The sequence below is a fragment of the Aythya ferina genome (genome assembly GCF_964211825.1).
Source record: "Aythya ferina genome assembly, chromosome: 1".
NCBI lineage: Eukaryota > Metazoa > Chordata > Aves > Anseriformes > Anatidae > Aythya > Aythya ferina.
Genome location: NC_140296.1, coordinates 191,603,149 through 191,618,065, shown reverse-complemented (window position 1 = coordinate 191,618,065; position 14,917 = coordinate 191,603,149). Strand labels below are relative to the sequence as shown.

General features: G+C 41.1%; 1 protein-coding gene across 1 annotated transcript in view; it reads left to right on the top strand.

Annotated features, from left to right (window-relative positions):
• The window catches only part of ABCD2 (ATP binding cassette subfamily D member 2), a 46,334-nt gene that overhangs the window by 11,114 nt on the left and 20,303 nt on the right, over positions 1-14,917 (top strand). The window contains exons 5-6 of the mRNA XM_084525943.1: positions 1,251-1,345; positions 2,754-2,899. Coding sequence (XP_084382069.1) covers positions 1,251-1,345; positions 2,754-2,899 — 241 coding nt within the window. The remainder of the gene's footprint in view (positions 1-1,250; positions 1,346-2,753; positions 2,900-14,917) is intronic.

The window sequence follows — 14,917 nt, the reverse complement described above, 5'->3', positions numbered from 1 at the left end:
CCTCTTTTACAGAAGTATGTCTTGGCCAAATCTGTCAAAATCTGTCAAAATCTGTGATGTGGTTGATCTCTCAGTTGCATACCAGGTGCCTTTGAGGAGTCTGAAGGCAGTAGAGCCTGCTATGATAAAGCTGCATTTTTTTTTCAATAGCAAAGCACATTTGTTTTCCATAATTTCATGTTGAACACCTCAGAACTGTTATAAATAGAACTTACTTTAGGAAAAAAAGAACATTTGGGCTGATACATGACACACAAATTTTTGCCCATTTCGTTATAGTTCGAGAAAGTTTGATGAACTTGAACAAAGAGCCTCCTAAAGGAAGACTAAGACTTTACATTACCTGAAGGGAAAACTACCAGATCCCTTTATAATAAACTCAACTTTTCTTTAATTCATTTTTTCTTTATTCAGATTAGTCCAAGTTTTAAAATGTGCAGCCTTCTAATACAGAGGGAGATCTTTATTTCTTTGCATCTTACACGTAATTTCTGGTACTTGTTTTGGAACCCAGCTGTTGGGTTCTGTGAGACAAACCCGTCTGCAGGCAACCAAGAAGGTAGAGTTGATTTCTTTTTTAATTATTCCCAGAAGAATTTGTTTCCAAGTCCATGTGTTATATACATCCAAATGTCTGATGGGTGTTGTATATTTAAATTTGCCACTAACCCAGATAGTAAATATACCTACCGGAGTGAAATAATATTATAGAGGTTTCCACAAATACTTAGAGACTTTTACACTGTCTGTGGCTTCAAAAAGAGATGGAAGCAAGCCATTAAATATTTTATCTATTGCTCTTGTTGCTGGAGGAGGCTGAACTGGGCTTTCAGTTTCAGAGCGGGTAGCTAAAGGAGATTCCATTTTCCAATGAAATCTCCAACAGGTGGTGAACCAGACTGCCTGTGTCTAAGGTTATCCTTGAACTTTTTTACTGATTGATAACAACCACCTATTTAAAACAAAATACAACAAATACAGGTAGGATATGAATAAATGTCTCTTTATAGTGAATTATGTATTTCTAATGCATATTGTGCATTTCTTCTATAATGAAATTTTGGATCCATTACACACTTTTGGCTAATACTACCGTGTCTTTCTGACCACCTAAGATACATCGCCCGGATTTTTTATTCAAGTTGAAACTCACCAATTTAGACTTCTCAGCTGTGCACAAAGGCTGCAAGATATTGCTTAATGGGAGGTTTCAAAAACATTAAACATTGCTGTTGTGTTTTTTTTTCTAGGAAAAGTTATTGACGTTGAACATGGAATTATTTGTGAAAATGTTCCTATTATTACTCCGAATGGCGATGTGGTGGTTTCCAGACTAAACTTCAAAGTAAGATGATATGCAAGAATCTTCTGATTGTTGCCATCCCATTAACATAAACAGCACAGAATTCATGTACCTTATGTTAAGTACTTGGAGGAGCATATGGATAAAAGGGGAAGTCCAGAAAGGTAGGCATAGTAGCTCGACAGAGGCAGACATGTGTAGTTTATCCTGCTCAAAGAAGGAGAAGAGAGGATTTCTGCTGCTGTTGACAGCTGAAAAAGGAGACCTGGGATTTTCAAGAGCATATATGAGAATCTGCATCCATTTTACTTAATCTTGGTGAAATTGGGATGCTTTACTTACATGGGCTCCTTTTAAGGTCTGAGTTCACAGCAACAGTGAAAAAATGTAGTATGTAGTTAGCTTTAGGTGATGATCACAAAGAGCAGTACTAATAGTTGAATCACAAAGAGCAGTACTAATAGTTGACAGTATAGTTCACAAGCCTTTACTTGGTAAAAGTGGAGTTTTTATTCTGTAAAAAACTTGGATTGTTTTTAAAAAGCTTTTACAGATAACACTCGGTACATGCTTGTGATTTTAATTGTTGACCTTTACTGAATTACTCCCATGCATATCCTGATGTACCAGTATTACTATTTTTAAAAATGGTTGAAATTACCGGAACGCTAACTTGAATAATTCCAGCAGGTCCTTTAATTTAGCTAAAGCAGAGTGTTCCTTTTGTCACCTCTATGCAGTACAGGCATTAGAAGCTAGAAGGACAGGGGCCTACTTATAGCAGGGCTTCCTATGCCTTCAGTGTAGGAATTTCAGAATTGTAAAATTACAACTCTACAGTCAAGGAAACAGTTTTATTTATTTATTTGTTCAGCAGTCAGTATTTATTTATTTATTTAGCAGACAAAACCAACAAAAAATATAATGTTACAGTCAGTATATTTATATAAAACATTGACATTTTGTTTAGGCATAAATATATACTCCTATGTACACATGTTAATATGTAAATGAATAAAGCCAAGTGTATTGCACCCAAAATAACACTGTTAATTAAGTAGGAAAGGACAACATGAAGTAATTTTTCCAAATCATTTGATCTTTGCGTAGCTTAAATTAGTATTAGTGATGGGCATAGTACTGCTCTGTATGCCATCAGTAACTTTGGACCTGATCCACATTAGAATAATTGATTTTGACTGTGATGTATTGATCTTTTGATATAATTAGCATACCATATAGAAACACTCGGACATTATAGAAGTTATTTTCATTATTATAGCTAATTCCACTGTTTCCAGAATGTTTGCATAAAAAAATGTACAGGTGATTAATGAAAAGGGTTGATAATTTGATATAAATGCTTGCATACCTCCCTCTAGGGTTCTTAGAGCACCTTGTGTCATAGCTACTGCACAGTGACATCTTTTCATTTTCATTATTATTGTAGGTCGAGGAGGGCATGAATCTTCTAATCACTGGTCCTAATGGCTGTGGAAAGAGTTCGCTTTTCAGAATTCTAAGCGGTTTGTGGCCTGTGTATGAAGGAGTTCTCTACAAACCCCCTCCGCAGCACATGTTTTATATACCACAAAGGTATGTGTTTTGCCCAGGGTGATACCTTTTTTTTTTTTTTTTTTTTTCCTGGTTATATGAATTTTGACCCTGCTTCTCATGTTTCCCATCTATGATATCTAGAGTCCAGTTATAAGGTGGTGAGCACCACCTCAGCTGTACCGAGAGAGCTAAAAGAAGAGAGTACTTTTTGTTGGTGATGCAAACCTTTAGTTGCTGAGAAGGGATAGCTCACATACTGTTGTGATGGACACTATGCTTCCCTGATGGCTAAAGAGTCCTTTATGATTGGGATCAAGGGAACTGACTAGAATCAAGGGATCAAGGGAACTGACTAGAATCTGAAACTCATTTAAAATAGACTTAATTAATCTTAATTCTGATTTCATTTTAAAATCAAAGATTAAAATAACTGAGAGTGTTTTGGTTCCCAGATTTTGAATTGTTCATAATAATGGTAAAAACTTCAGCTTTTCAGCTTTTACACTGCAAGACAAGAATCCAATCCGATATTAACGGCAAATTGCCTTTTTCATAATGTAGGTTCATTTCACTAAAGGGAAACGGCTTTTTTATGCTTCGTTTGTGCTCTGACGTGTTATTGGACATAATTTAATGCAGTTGATCTTGAATATCTCCTCAGAGACTTCTAACTAGGTTGTTTTGTGAAAGCAAAATCAAACACTGAGAATCTTTGATTGCTTTCTGTAGTTCATTTCTTCCCATGGGCAAAAGAAGTATTCATGGCACAGTTTGTAGTCTTGTTTAAAAAGTACAAGTTATTAAGCTGAATGGAAAACATTAACTGATGAATAGATTTTCCTTGCTGCAGTTGAAGGTAATGCAGACAATTTATCTATAACTTTTTCAAATTTATGTATAATTCACTGCCAGCTACTGTCATCGGAGTTCTACCCAGAGAAAATTTTGAAATCATGGTACATCACAGATAATGTTCTAGACTCTCCTACAAAGCACTACGTTATTTGAATGCTACTGCCTAGAAAATAAATTTCATTTTCAAGTTAGACAACAAAAGTAAATTGTACATATATTTTTACCTATCTACACGCAGTCTTCCTAACAAAAAATCAAGAGGACTTGATTATGAAATAGAGACATGGAGTTGGAAGGTGAAGTATGTGAGGTTTCTTCTTTAGTACCATTATTTTATGGCTCTCATGTTAGCTCTAAAGCCATAGATTTCTACACCTGTGTCTTCATGAAGTACAGCCTTTCATTAACACCTTTGCAAGAACCACAGCATTATGAGTTTATGGCAAGTTGTTAAGTGTTTTGCAGTTTAATTCTTATTTTTTGTCCCAGGTTTATACCTGCACAAATGTCTCCTCCTTGAGGTACAGTGGCGTACGTAAATCATGGTTAACAAGAAGTAAAACGTGTGTAGAAAGATACTGCATGGCATATTTCATCATATGTTTGTCTGAGAAAGTTACTTGCATGTTTTAAGTTGATAATTACTGGGTATCTGCCATTGTGAGCTTGCAGTTATAAGGGAGATATAAATAAGATGGTATATAAAACTAACAGGTTAATTAAGTACATTAGTGTCTATAAGGTGCTTACAAAATAGGACTGCTAATTTTTATTCTCTTCAATTAATTGTTATAAGGCATTTGGGACATAATCTTTTTTTATTCTGTTACCTTCAAAATGACTAGTGTGAAGCAGCTCTGAGTAATAATTAGCTGTAATTTTCAGAGGATAGAATGTTTGTGGAAAACTATTTTTCCTTAGTATTTTGGAAAGAGTTATAATCCCAATTTTTTATTCCTGACTGACGGATGCATGCAGAAATCAAATTCCATATTATTGAAGTGTCTGTTAATGTTGGATCATCAGTTTGAAATGTACAGGGCTCTTATTCACTGATTATTCAAGTCTTCTACATGTATAACACATTTTTTATTAAGATCTGGTAATTCCAGCTGGATTCGTGAATGCTCAGCTTTTCTAAAAGTTCATCAAGTTCATCATATGTGCAGAAAACAAAGATTGCAGATAGTGACCAGCTGTGGACATTTTGGTTTAAGTGACCTGGCCAGCTTTTACTCTGTAGAGAAATCAGAACTAAAGAGATGTGAAGGACAACGTTCACTAGCATCACCCTTGTGGGACAGACTGAACACTGAGTCATCAGTTTCCGAGAAGCTTGAGGGCTTCATTCAGGTAGTTGGAGCAAAATGCTTTATTAATTTTTTCAGAACAGTATTTCAGAATTCCTGTTGTGTGAGACATTTCTAAAGTCATTATTTTTCATAGGTGGAACAAAAACTATTCTGAGTGTTTTCCTGTTGCAGAAAATTTTGAATTTCAACCACTTTTGTTCTCTGTGTGATCCTATCTCTGTCCCAGAGCAACATCTGAGGCCTTCAGCCCTCCCCACTGATGTCCCCTTTACTCTCAGAGAATCAGTAGACTCATGGTGTTCAGGCAGATTTGCCGTCGTGCTGGTTGAGGAGATTGAATCCCACCTGCTGGGGTTTGGTTTCCATAAACGTGGTTCATTCTTAGCTGTTCCCTCTAACTTTGGGGTGCTGGAGGAGTTTGCTCCAGCACACCTGTTCATTTCAGATCTCTTGGTCAGAAACCAAGATTCAGCCAGCATCTCTGCAGCCTTGTGTGACTGAAGCCGTGTGGAGACTGGCATATCACCCTAGCAGGGGACCCTGAAGGTGTCAATCCCATGAAGTCCATCCTAATACCATCCCCCAGGAGAAAGGGTGCATCCGAGTGACATTGTCATGCCTTGGCTCTGCCTGAGCTCTGCACTCCTGGAAGATTTTTTAGGGGTGTTCCCTTCTCAGAGGGCAACAGTTAGTGACAGAGAGGGCTCTTTTGACAAGAGTGCCCCACGTTGTGGCTGAATATTTTGAAGTCTGCTTTGGTGGAGGGCTCAGCTGTCTCGGTGTGGGTTCTGTGGGCTCAGAAGCATGGCCCGTCGCTTTTAAGCGCCTCGTATTTCGAAAGGGACTGTGAGACTTGGTCGTGGAGGGATTTGTGGGTCAGTGTGACTGAGTGCAATGAAGGGGTTGGCAGAGGACAGCCATCAGATGACTGTGAGGATTCTGAGCTGCTGCTTTTTGCTCAACGTATTTGCTTGCTGGGCTTTGAGAGCCTTTGCCGAATATCTGATGAAAGGTTTGAGCAGCTGGGGAAGAAGGGCAGGGTCTGGATCCACCCTCTTTCCAAACAGGTGGAGTTTGTTGAAACGTCTGGGAATTACGGTCCCAGACTGTGCTCAAGGTTGGGGGAGGGAAGGAGTAGCACTCTTCAAGGTGGTGCACAAGTCTGAAACAGCTGCTGGAGACCACTGCACAGAGCAGAGACACCAAGGAGAGACTTGAAGGAGATCCAGTTTTAAACTGAGGTTTATACATTTCAGGAGATTGCCTTATGTGGTCCTGGCAATTTTTGTTGCCTTTATTCCACTTCAGAGTGTTTTTTTAACAGCTCATTTATTTGTGGCCTATATAAATTACACATTTAGTTGTTGTTTTTTTGTCTGTCCCTGGCTCCAAATTACATATAGAATTTCTGCAGTGGTTACTAAATCATTGTGAAGTCCTGAAATTAAAGCAGCTTATGATGGAAGTTCACACTGGTGCAACCATTTTGCTTATTAATCCTGTACAAATTGCTGCTTGGTCAAAACTTTCTGTTTGTTTGTTTAGAAATAACTTTAAAATTGCAGACTGGAAAAGATGGTGCCCTGCCTCCATTTCATCATCTACATCTTGCAGTGTTACTTTAGAGAAAATTTGGGCTCCAGATTAAGAGGATTTGGGAGGTGGTAAGACGGTATCACCTGGTGAGGTATCATCTACCTCACACTTTCATTTGATGGGTAAACGAAACTGGGACATAGCAAAAGGCTTTCAGGTTGATGGACGTCTATTAGAGCAGTGAATTAGGACAACATGTGTAATTGTGTACGTGTCTCTGTTGCAAGGACATGGGAGATGGCTCTCTGTGAATCAATATCGTTACAGCTGAGCCTGGTGAGAGCTGCTTCATCTCTGCCTGTGGCTGAATGTAATTCTGCATCAGCCTTCTTGGCCTCTTCAAGTCGTATGCACTAACCTCATCTGCACACGGGGACTGGTGGAAAATACAGTGACTGCTAAGTCACAAAATACTCCGCAGTAAATAGGAGCTCACTGAAAAGATTATTGTTTCATCTCTGCTTGAAACATCACAGTGTTTGTAGCATTGCAAAAATGCGTGGGAAACCATGTCTTTGCTGAGTTCAAAGGCTACACACAGAGGTATGAGTTATTAAAGAGTGAATTATCTCATTGCATGCTCCAAAGTTTATCACCAGTGCCAACACTTTGTAGTTAGCTTTACCTAGCATTATGTAGGCTTTAAAACAGAGCCTTAAGAGTCCCTATTTTATATCTTTCAAGGGCTTAGCATTGTTACTCTGCTTCTTTTGATTTTACCTCTCTGAAGTCATATTAGATATTTTTTTCTCCCCTTACACAGGGACAAGGCCTGTAGAATTTGGCCTTAATCAGTCACAGTTCTGATGGATATTGATGAGACAAACTGCCCTTTTGGGGAGCAGGAAGAGAAAAGCCCAGGGATTTTTGTGAGAATGTCTACCACTGCCTGTGACGTGCCTGTAAAAGAGGTGGGCAAAAGGGAGGGAGACTTTCTGTCTTCCCTTTAAGCAGTCCAGCATCATATTGGTGACAAACACAGCTCATTCTGAGGAATGGATTAATGTTATGGTATGATGAGAATGATTTGTCACAGAGTCACAGTCACAGAATGGCTGAGGTTGGATGGGACCCCTGGAGGCCCTCTGGCCCAACCCTTCTCCTCAGGCAGGGACACCCGGAGCACTTTGCACAGGATCACATCCCGGTGGGCTTTGAATATCTCCAAAGGAGGAGGTTCTGTAGACTCTCTGGGCAGCCTGTGCTCAAGTCACCCCACGGTAAAGAAGCTTTTCCTCATATTCAGCTGGAACTTCTTGTGTTTCAGTTTGTGCCCATTGTCTCCTGTACTATCAGGTGGCACCAGTGAAGAGACTCTAGCCCCATCCTCTTGAGACCCTCCCTTAAGATAAGATCCCCTCTCATTTCTTTTGTCTCCAGGCCTAGCTTTCTCAGCCTTTCCTCACAGGAGAGATGCTTCAGTCCCCTGATCATCACAGCTTAACAATTTATCACATCTCATTAGAGCCTCAGTGACTAGCAGAGCATATACTCTTTTACCTCTTCTTATACTTTGCTGTTCCTCCTTTGCAAAGTAAAATTCATTTGAGATAATCACCTTTTTGCGTTACTCTGTTAATTAACTGGTCAAGAAGGTGGTAGGACAGAAAAGAGGAATGCTTGGGGGTGCTCTGCTTGGTAAGGAATCACGATTCAAATCAGAATTCAGAAGCATTATTTTAAATAACATATTTTCGTAACACATCAGCAGCATATGTGAAGGTGGTCTGATTTCCCCAAGCTGTGCCCTGTTCCTACTCTATTTACCTTAAACATGGGACGACAGGAATTAGTGAGCTTTAGCATACAGTTCCTCCTAACACACTTGTGCTCTTCTTGCCCTCTAACTGAAAGTCTCAGCTTCCTCAGTTGTAAGGAAACACAGATTCTGCGTGTGTTGGTTCTCATTTTGGTAGTTCTCCTTTCGGTATAAATACCAGCAGAATTTTACACCTACATACTTGCAGGTTACCTTGACAACGCCACAGGAATATTCAGTGTCTCTCCACTGCGAAGCTGCAGTGAAGCTGTAATCACCGTTGGGATATTGATATAAATTATTCATTGTTTTCTGCTGTATGTGTCTGATTTGCATGGAGGAATATATCATGCGGTCCCTGTTGGTTCCCTAACCTTTTACCCTGACTCCCCAGACTTCTCAGCACACGCCTAACACATCCATCAGTATTTTTCTCTGTTTTCCTTGAGGATTGATTCACTGATTTGTATTCGTAGAGCAAAGTAGCAAAATTCATAGAGCACTCCATTCTCCATGCCCATTTTCACTGGTTTCTCCCTCAATCTTGTTTCTACTGTAATTTGGGTATTTTTTGAGGGTTGTGTTTCTCCAGCAGCAGGTGTAGTTTCTCTCTAATTCCATGTGGTGTTCTGATAGAAGACACAGCCCTGGTCAGCTCAGCAGTCAGGACGGTGACATTGTAGTACGAAAGAACATGGTTCATGGCACCAAAGGACATGGTTTAGTCATGGGACATGGTAGGTCAGGTTGATGGTTGGACTTGGTGATCCTGAAGGTCTTTCCCAACCTCTATGATCTACTCTCTGCTTCTAGGTCTGTATTCTCTCCTTCTGTTGCTCATTCTAGTAGAGCTCTAATATTGTTTTCCTTCAATACCTGGCTTGTCAGATGCTAAAACAGAGGCAAGCAAAGAGGTACCAGTATCAAATGTTGTTTGTTCTACATCATTAAAGTTTCTGTATCTTGCTGTCTCCCTATTAATGCTAGGGCAGTATGGAACATAGCAGACTAAATGTTTCTGTGCCCCTCCTAAGCTGCTTGTTTTTGCATATGTCTGCTCTATTTCTGATGTTTTATCATGAGATCCTCTGCAAGTCTTTTCCTGTCTGGTGTTTTTCCTTCTCTATTCTAAAAATATCCTCAACTACTAAACAAAACTGCATCAGCTACTAAGATGCATTCTCTCTCCTCAGCTCTACTGAGGAATCCAAATGTCTGAGGTGATCTGCCTCAAGTAGTCCAAGCGTATTCATCACATGGGCGAGACCAAACAAGAGTATTTCAGTTCTGAGTGATATAAATAAAAACAAGTGATAAATTAAGAGTAATTTTTACATTAAAAGCACATGAAACCTTGCAAATTACAATGTAATTGTAGAGTTATCTTAAGCGTGGAGGTAGGTAGTAGGGTAGTTAGTAGCAGCCACTGCAATTAGAAGTTGTTTGTTTTCTAGACAATTGTTGACTACCTAAACAATGTCATCTTGCAGAATTGCTGTGCTCACTTCCAGGTACCCTATATAACACGAACGTATGTGCATATGGAGTGTATGTATGTAGTTCTTCTGCATCAGACTACTTTCTCGTTAGCGTGTGGGCTGTTGATAAGACAAGTCCAAGTGAAAGGCTGTTCTAATATGCCTGTGCAAGTCCTGTAGCCTCGACTCATTTAGATAAGCTCAGATGTCTCAATGCTAAGTTATATTTTACACATCCTGATGTCTCTTGTCAGCTCCCACAGCTGTGTCTTTATGATCCCTTTAGTGGAGGTCAGCCGGAGTTACTCTGTACTCTGCACATGCCAACTCCACACTGGCAATTTTCATTGCCCATCAGCATTTTGTTGATGTTGTACCACCACGTTGACTCGCTGCTTCAGTACTTTGCCATCATTTCGAGTCATGCTGTACAGATATCTGCTCCTTTGCATACTTCATCTCTGTGATACTTATTGTTATCAAGTTCATGGCACTGCTTTTAAATATGCGTATTTCCAAAGTTCAACACTTATCTGACAGATGAGAAAAATGCCTGTGATAGATGGTGTTAAAGTAAAACATATAATAATGTACTTCAGTTATGCAGGATAATTTTGATACAGGTTTATTCTGAAGTTTTACCTACTACTTTGTTTGTTTTTTTCTTTTTATTTATTTATTTTTTTAAGATGAAGCAAGTGAAGGCGGGTTAACACACTATTCTGCTCATCATTAAAATGAGTGGCCTGGCATCTGTGAGGACCCTTTGACTATCCCCTCAGCCAGGGCACAGCTTCTCCTACTTCATCTTGCCGTGACTCAGGTAGAAATGCTTGTGCTTCTCCACGTTGGTTGGAGGGAGTCCTTTCTTGCCTCATGTAGAACAGAGAAGTTCTTGCCTTGCCGCCTGGAGGTTAGCTGAAGCTTTGCCTGGCAGGATCCTTAGGAGACCTCTGTTTCCACTGAAGGCTCACTCACAGCTGTAGAGTTTGAAGGTTTTTATCTTGTGCTATTCTTACTGATTGCAGGGATATCTGTACAGTACCTTTTCATATCACATTGTGAACAAGATTCACCTGTCCTAATAGTCAGAGGTGGAAAATGGCTTTATGGATTAACTGCTACTCCCTCTCAAGACACGCAAGGTGCCTTCCTTACTGGCCAGACACAGAGTTAGCTAATTAAAGCACAGCTTACAAGCCTTTTCTTTTATTAGGCAAGGAGTTGCAGAAATCCCAGACTGAAGGCTTTAGTCAGCTTGTTGCATTGGGGTTTAGAGTTTAGATTTAAAATGTATTTGCATGAATCCAACATCTGTCTTAAAGGCCACAGCTAAACTGATGTTTGTGAAGGGCTTAAATGCTCTGGGGTTTTGGTGCCTCAATCCCTTCAGACGGGGGCGTTGTCTGGGGCAAGCTGTGCTTCTGGGAGGTTCCAAAAGGACTAAACGTGGGTGAGGAACCAAGATGTGTTGACCTGTACTCAACTTCTGGTCCGTATGGAGACCAGCCCATTTCCTAGCGGGCAGTTGTCTGCAGCGCGGAAGCCAGCACCACACTTGGTACAAATGAAGGTGGGTTTGAATCAGCAGGGAAGTCCAGGCTTGTGTTATTTACAGAAATTTCAGTATCACCTCTTACTACTGGTGGTCTTTTCTGTCAAAGCAGGTTCTGTTACTGCCACCTTTTGTATAGCTGGATGCAGAGGCTTCCTTCTCCAGACTCATGGAGATGGCTCACTCAGCGCACAATGTGATCGCTTGAATCAGAGTGCAAGCCAAGTTCCTTTTATTTGTGATCCATGAAAGAAATCAAACATTCCGAGGATTAAGATCCATTCAGTAACTCACCGCGTTTCTCCTCAGTGACAGATACACAAAGGTTTAATGTAAAGTGCTGTCAGCTGCAAGGCTGATTAAATACCATGACGTGTATGCAACCTGAAGGTGAAATCCATTCTTGTAGTCAAAGCAACATCCCTCCTATTCTGAGTCTTGCTTCAGTATTAAGCACATAAATCTTTTTTTGGCTCCTGCACAAGAGTGAGTGTCACTAATCTGCAGAACTTCCTCCATTTACATTCTTTTGAAGTGTCTTCCTCAACATTACAGAGCTAAATATTTGTCTGTGAGTACACCTATTTGCAGGAATATTTCCACAAGGATCTTTGGCAATCATCTGCTCTGTTTCTCAGAGCATATTTTGGACACCTTGTTCTTGCCAGCATGAGCTTGCAATACCTCCAGCCTCCACCTCCTTCTTTTGATAGGATTTGGAGTATCAGAAGTTGACATCCAGCACCAGTAATTACATGTTGCTTGTAACACTTACGAGGCATCTGTCAATGTGCTGGACTGTTTATGGAACTTCATTTAAAAACTGGGAAAATTAGGCTTTGATTTTTTTTGTAGTATATTGTCAGGTTAAGCTTGACAAACATTTTATAAATACGAAGTCATGAAACAGATTATAGCAGCTAAGTACATGGCTGATTCTTACAGATTCTATCCAGCAGAACAACCTGTGCTAGGTTCGTTTTGCTAAGATAAAAAGTTCACTTTCTTCTAAAACGTAGTTTTAACAGCAGTGCTGTAGGAAAATGTCACTTACAGGTTACCTAAGCGCATTGTGTAACTTAAGAGTGGTAGGGATGAGCTTGTATGTTAGGAAGCAATCTGGTGGTTGCATTTAAACTGACTAGTTCCTGCAGAGGAGTGCCATTACTGTGTCCAGCTTGGCCAGTGCCCTCCAGCTTCATGCCCTACATTGCAGCTGTTCAGTAAGGGATCTCTGATAGATGAACAGAATGAAAAATAGTATTTCAATAATATTTTACCTAGGAATATCACAAAGTATGCTTCAAATGCCTGATACTGTCAAATTATGGGAGACAGCTTGGCAGCATACAACTGGGAAGCACAGGGGCAAAACGATCTACCCAACCTTGCTTGATATAAAAAGCTTAATACGAAAAGATGCTGACCTTTGGGGTGGGGGACAGCTGAAAGCCCTACTAACAACTGTATCCTCTCCACTAGGAAGAAGGCCTTTCCTCACCTTGTTACTTTAGCACTCATCACAAAGTCCTGTGCTTTTAAGTATCCACATAGTAGACCTAGCCAGCACCTCTCTCTTGAGGAGAAGGTGGCAGTCCTTCCCATGCACTGTAGGATCTGTCTTTTGCCTGGGTTTCAGGACTGTGTCCCAGTTTCAGTGTGAACTGCACCTTCAGCCCTCTCCTGGCCTCTGTGATCTGCTCATTCAGACACCTTCCTTAGGGTCTGGTCCTGTGTTTGCCTGCCTGCAGGCTGAGGATGTCACCTTCTTTCCCTCCTCAGTTCACCATGGTGTCCGAGGCAAATGTAGGTTTCATTCAGCATGGTGAGCCTGTTCTCCATTCTCCTGCAAACAATGCAGACTTCACTAGGAACTACCCACTTCCCAGAGGGAAAAGCATCAGCTGCTTTTGTACACAAATGTTCAACCCTCCCTACCCCAACAAGTTAAAATAAAGAGCGAGTAACTCATACACTGAAGGTAGAATTTGTCTAAGTTCATGTAGGCAAAAGGTTAGACCTCCTTGGGTGAGCTTTATAATGACTGCCTCCAAGGGATGATTCACTATTGCAGTGTGCCACTGAATGTGTTGGTTGTTGATCCCAGTATGAAAGGCATTCAAACTCTGTTAGGCATTAATTAAAATTCCTCTTATTGGAGATGGGAATGAATAAGTTGATAGCATAGGTAACCAAAGAAACACAGAATGGTTGAGGTTGGAATGGACCTCCTGAGGTCATCTCATCCACACCCCTGCTCAGGCAGGGCCATCAGGTCACCCAGAACCACATCCAGCTGGATATCTCCAATATCTCCAGGGAGGAGACTCCACCACCTCTCTGGGTGACCTGTGTCAGTGCCTGGTCACCCGCACAGCACAGAAGTGCTTCTGGTGTTCAGGCAGCACCTCCTGTGTTCAGTTTGTGCCCGTGGCCTCTTGTCCTGTCACTGGGCACCACTGAAAAGAGCCTGGCTTTGTCTTTACACCTTCCCTTTAGGTATATATAAGTGTTGATAACATGTGCAAGCCTTCTCCTCTCTAGGCTGGCCAGTCCCAGCTCTCTCAGCTTCTCCCACATGTGAGAAGCTCCAGTTCCCTCCTCATCTCGGTGACCACCATGTCCTTCTGGGTGCTTGGAGCCCAGAGTTCTGCAGCATCAGGTGGACTTCCAGTCACATACTGCCCTGATCCCATCCCTGCTAAGGTTCGTTGGCATTACAGTCTCTGGAGTTCTGATAGGACTTTCTTAAAAGTAAGCAATTCCATTTATCATTTCTCCTGTCAAGCAAAGGGATGTTGGCATGATAACATGCTGCTTCGCTTCAAGATAAAGACAAGGACACGCAGGTGGCGTAACTGCCAGTGCCAAGCAGGAGCTGCCTCCAGCTGTTTTATGATTAGTCAGCAAAGTTTGTGCTGGGGCCAAGTGATAAGTGCCATGCAGCACAGGCCTGAAGGCCAAGTTATATCTGCAGCGCAGCCCGAGACAGTGCCCACCCAGGTCAGCTGTGACAAAATGCTCATAAAATGGCTATAATGCGTTTTGAACTTTCTGTATGTCCACATATGTGGTGTGTCTCTGTTAACGTGCTGTCACATTCTGCCTTGTGTAAAGCAAAGTGTTGCACAGAGGATTGGAGAGCAAAGTCACGGGCAGCTAAGGATTGTAGAAACCCAGAGCAAAAGCAGCCTCTCCTATTGCTGCTTCACTGCCTACACTTGATCTCTCTGAAGTAAGGTGTCACTGGTGAGCTGCAAAGCCATGAAAAGGCTGGGATCTTTGTAAAAGAGGGAAAATGCCTCGCTCACTGTGTAACACTGCTGTGATAAAGGTCAGAAGCATCCCTTCGGTGGGGTATGCCTGGTGGGACTGGCAGGCCAGACTCTTGTTTTAAGTTACTCTTTAAGTTACTTAAGAGTAACTTAAAGTTCTTTCTTCAGTTTGTTGACCTTCCTGATCATGCACCCAATTGATCCTTTTATCATCAGGACTGCCTGT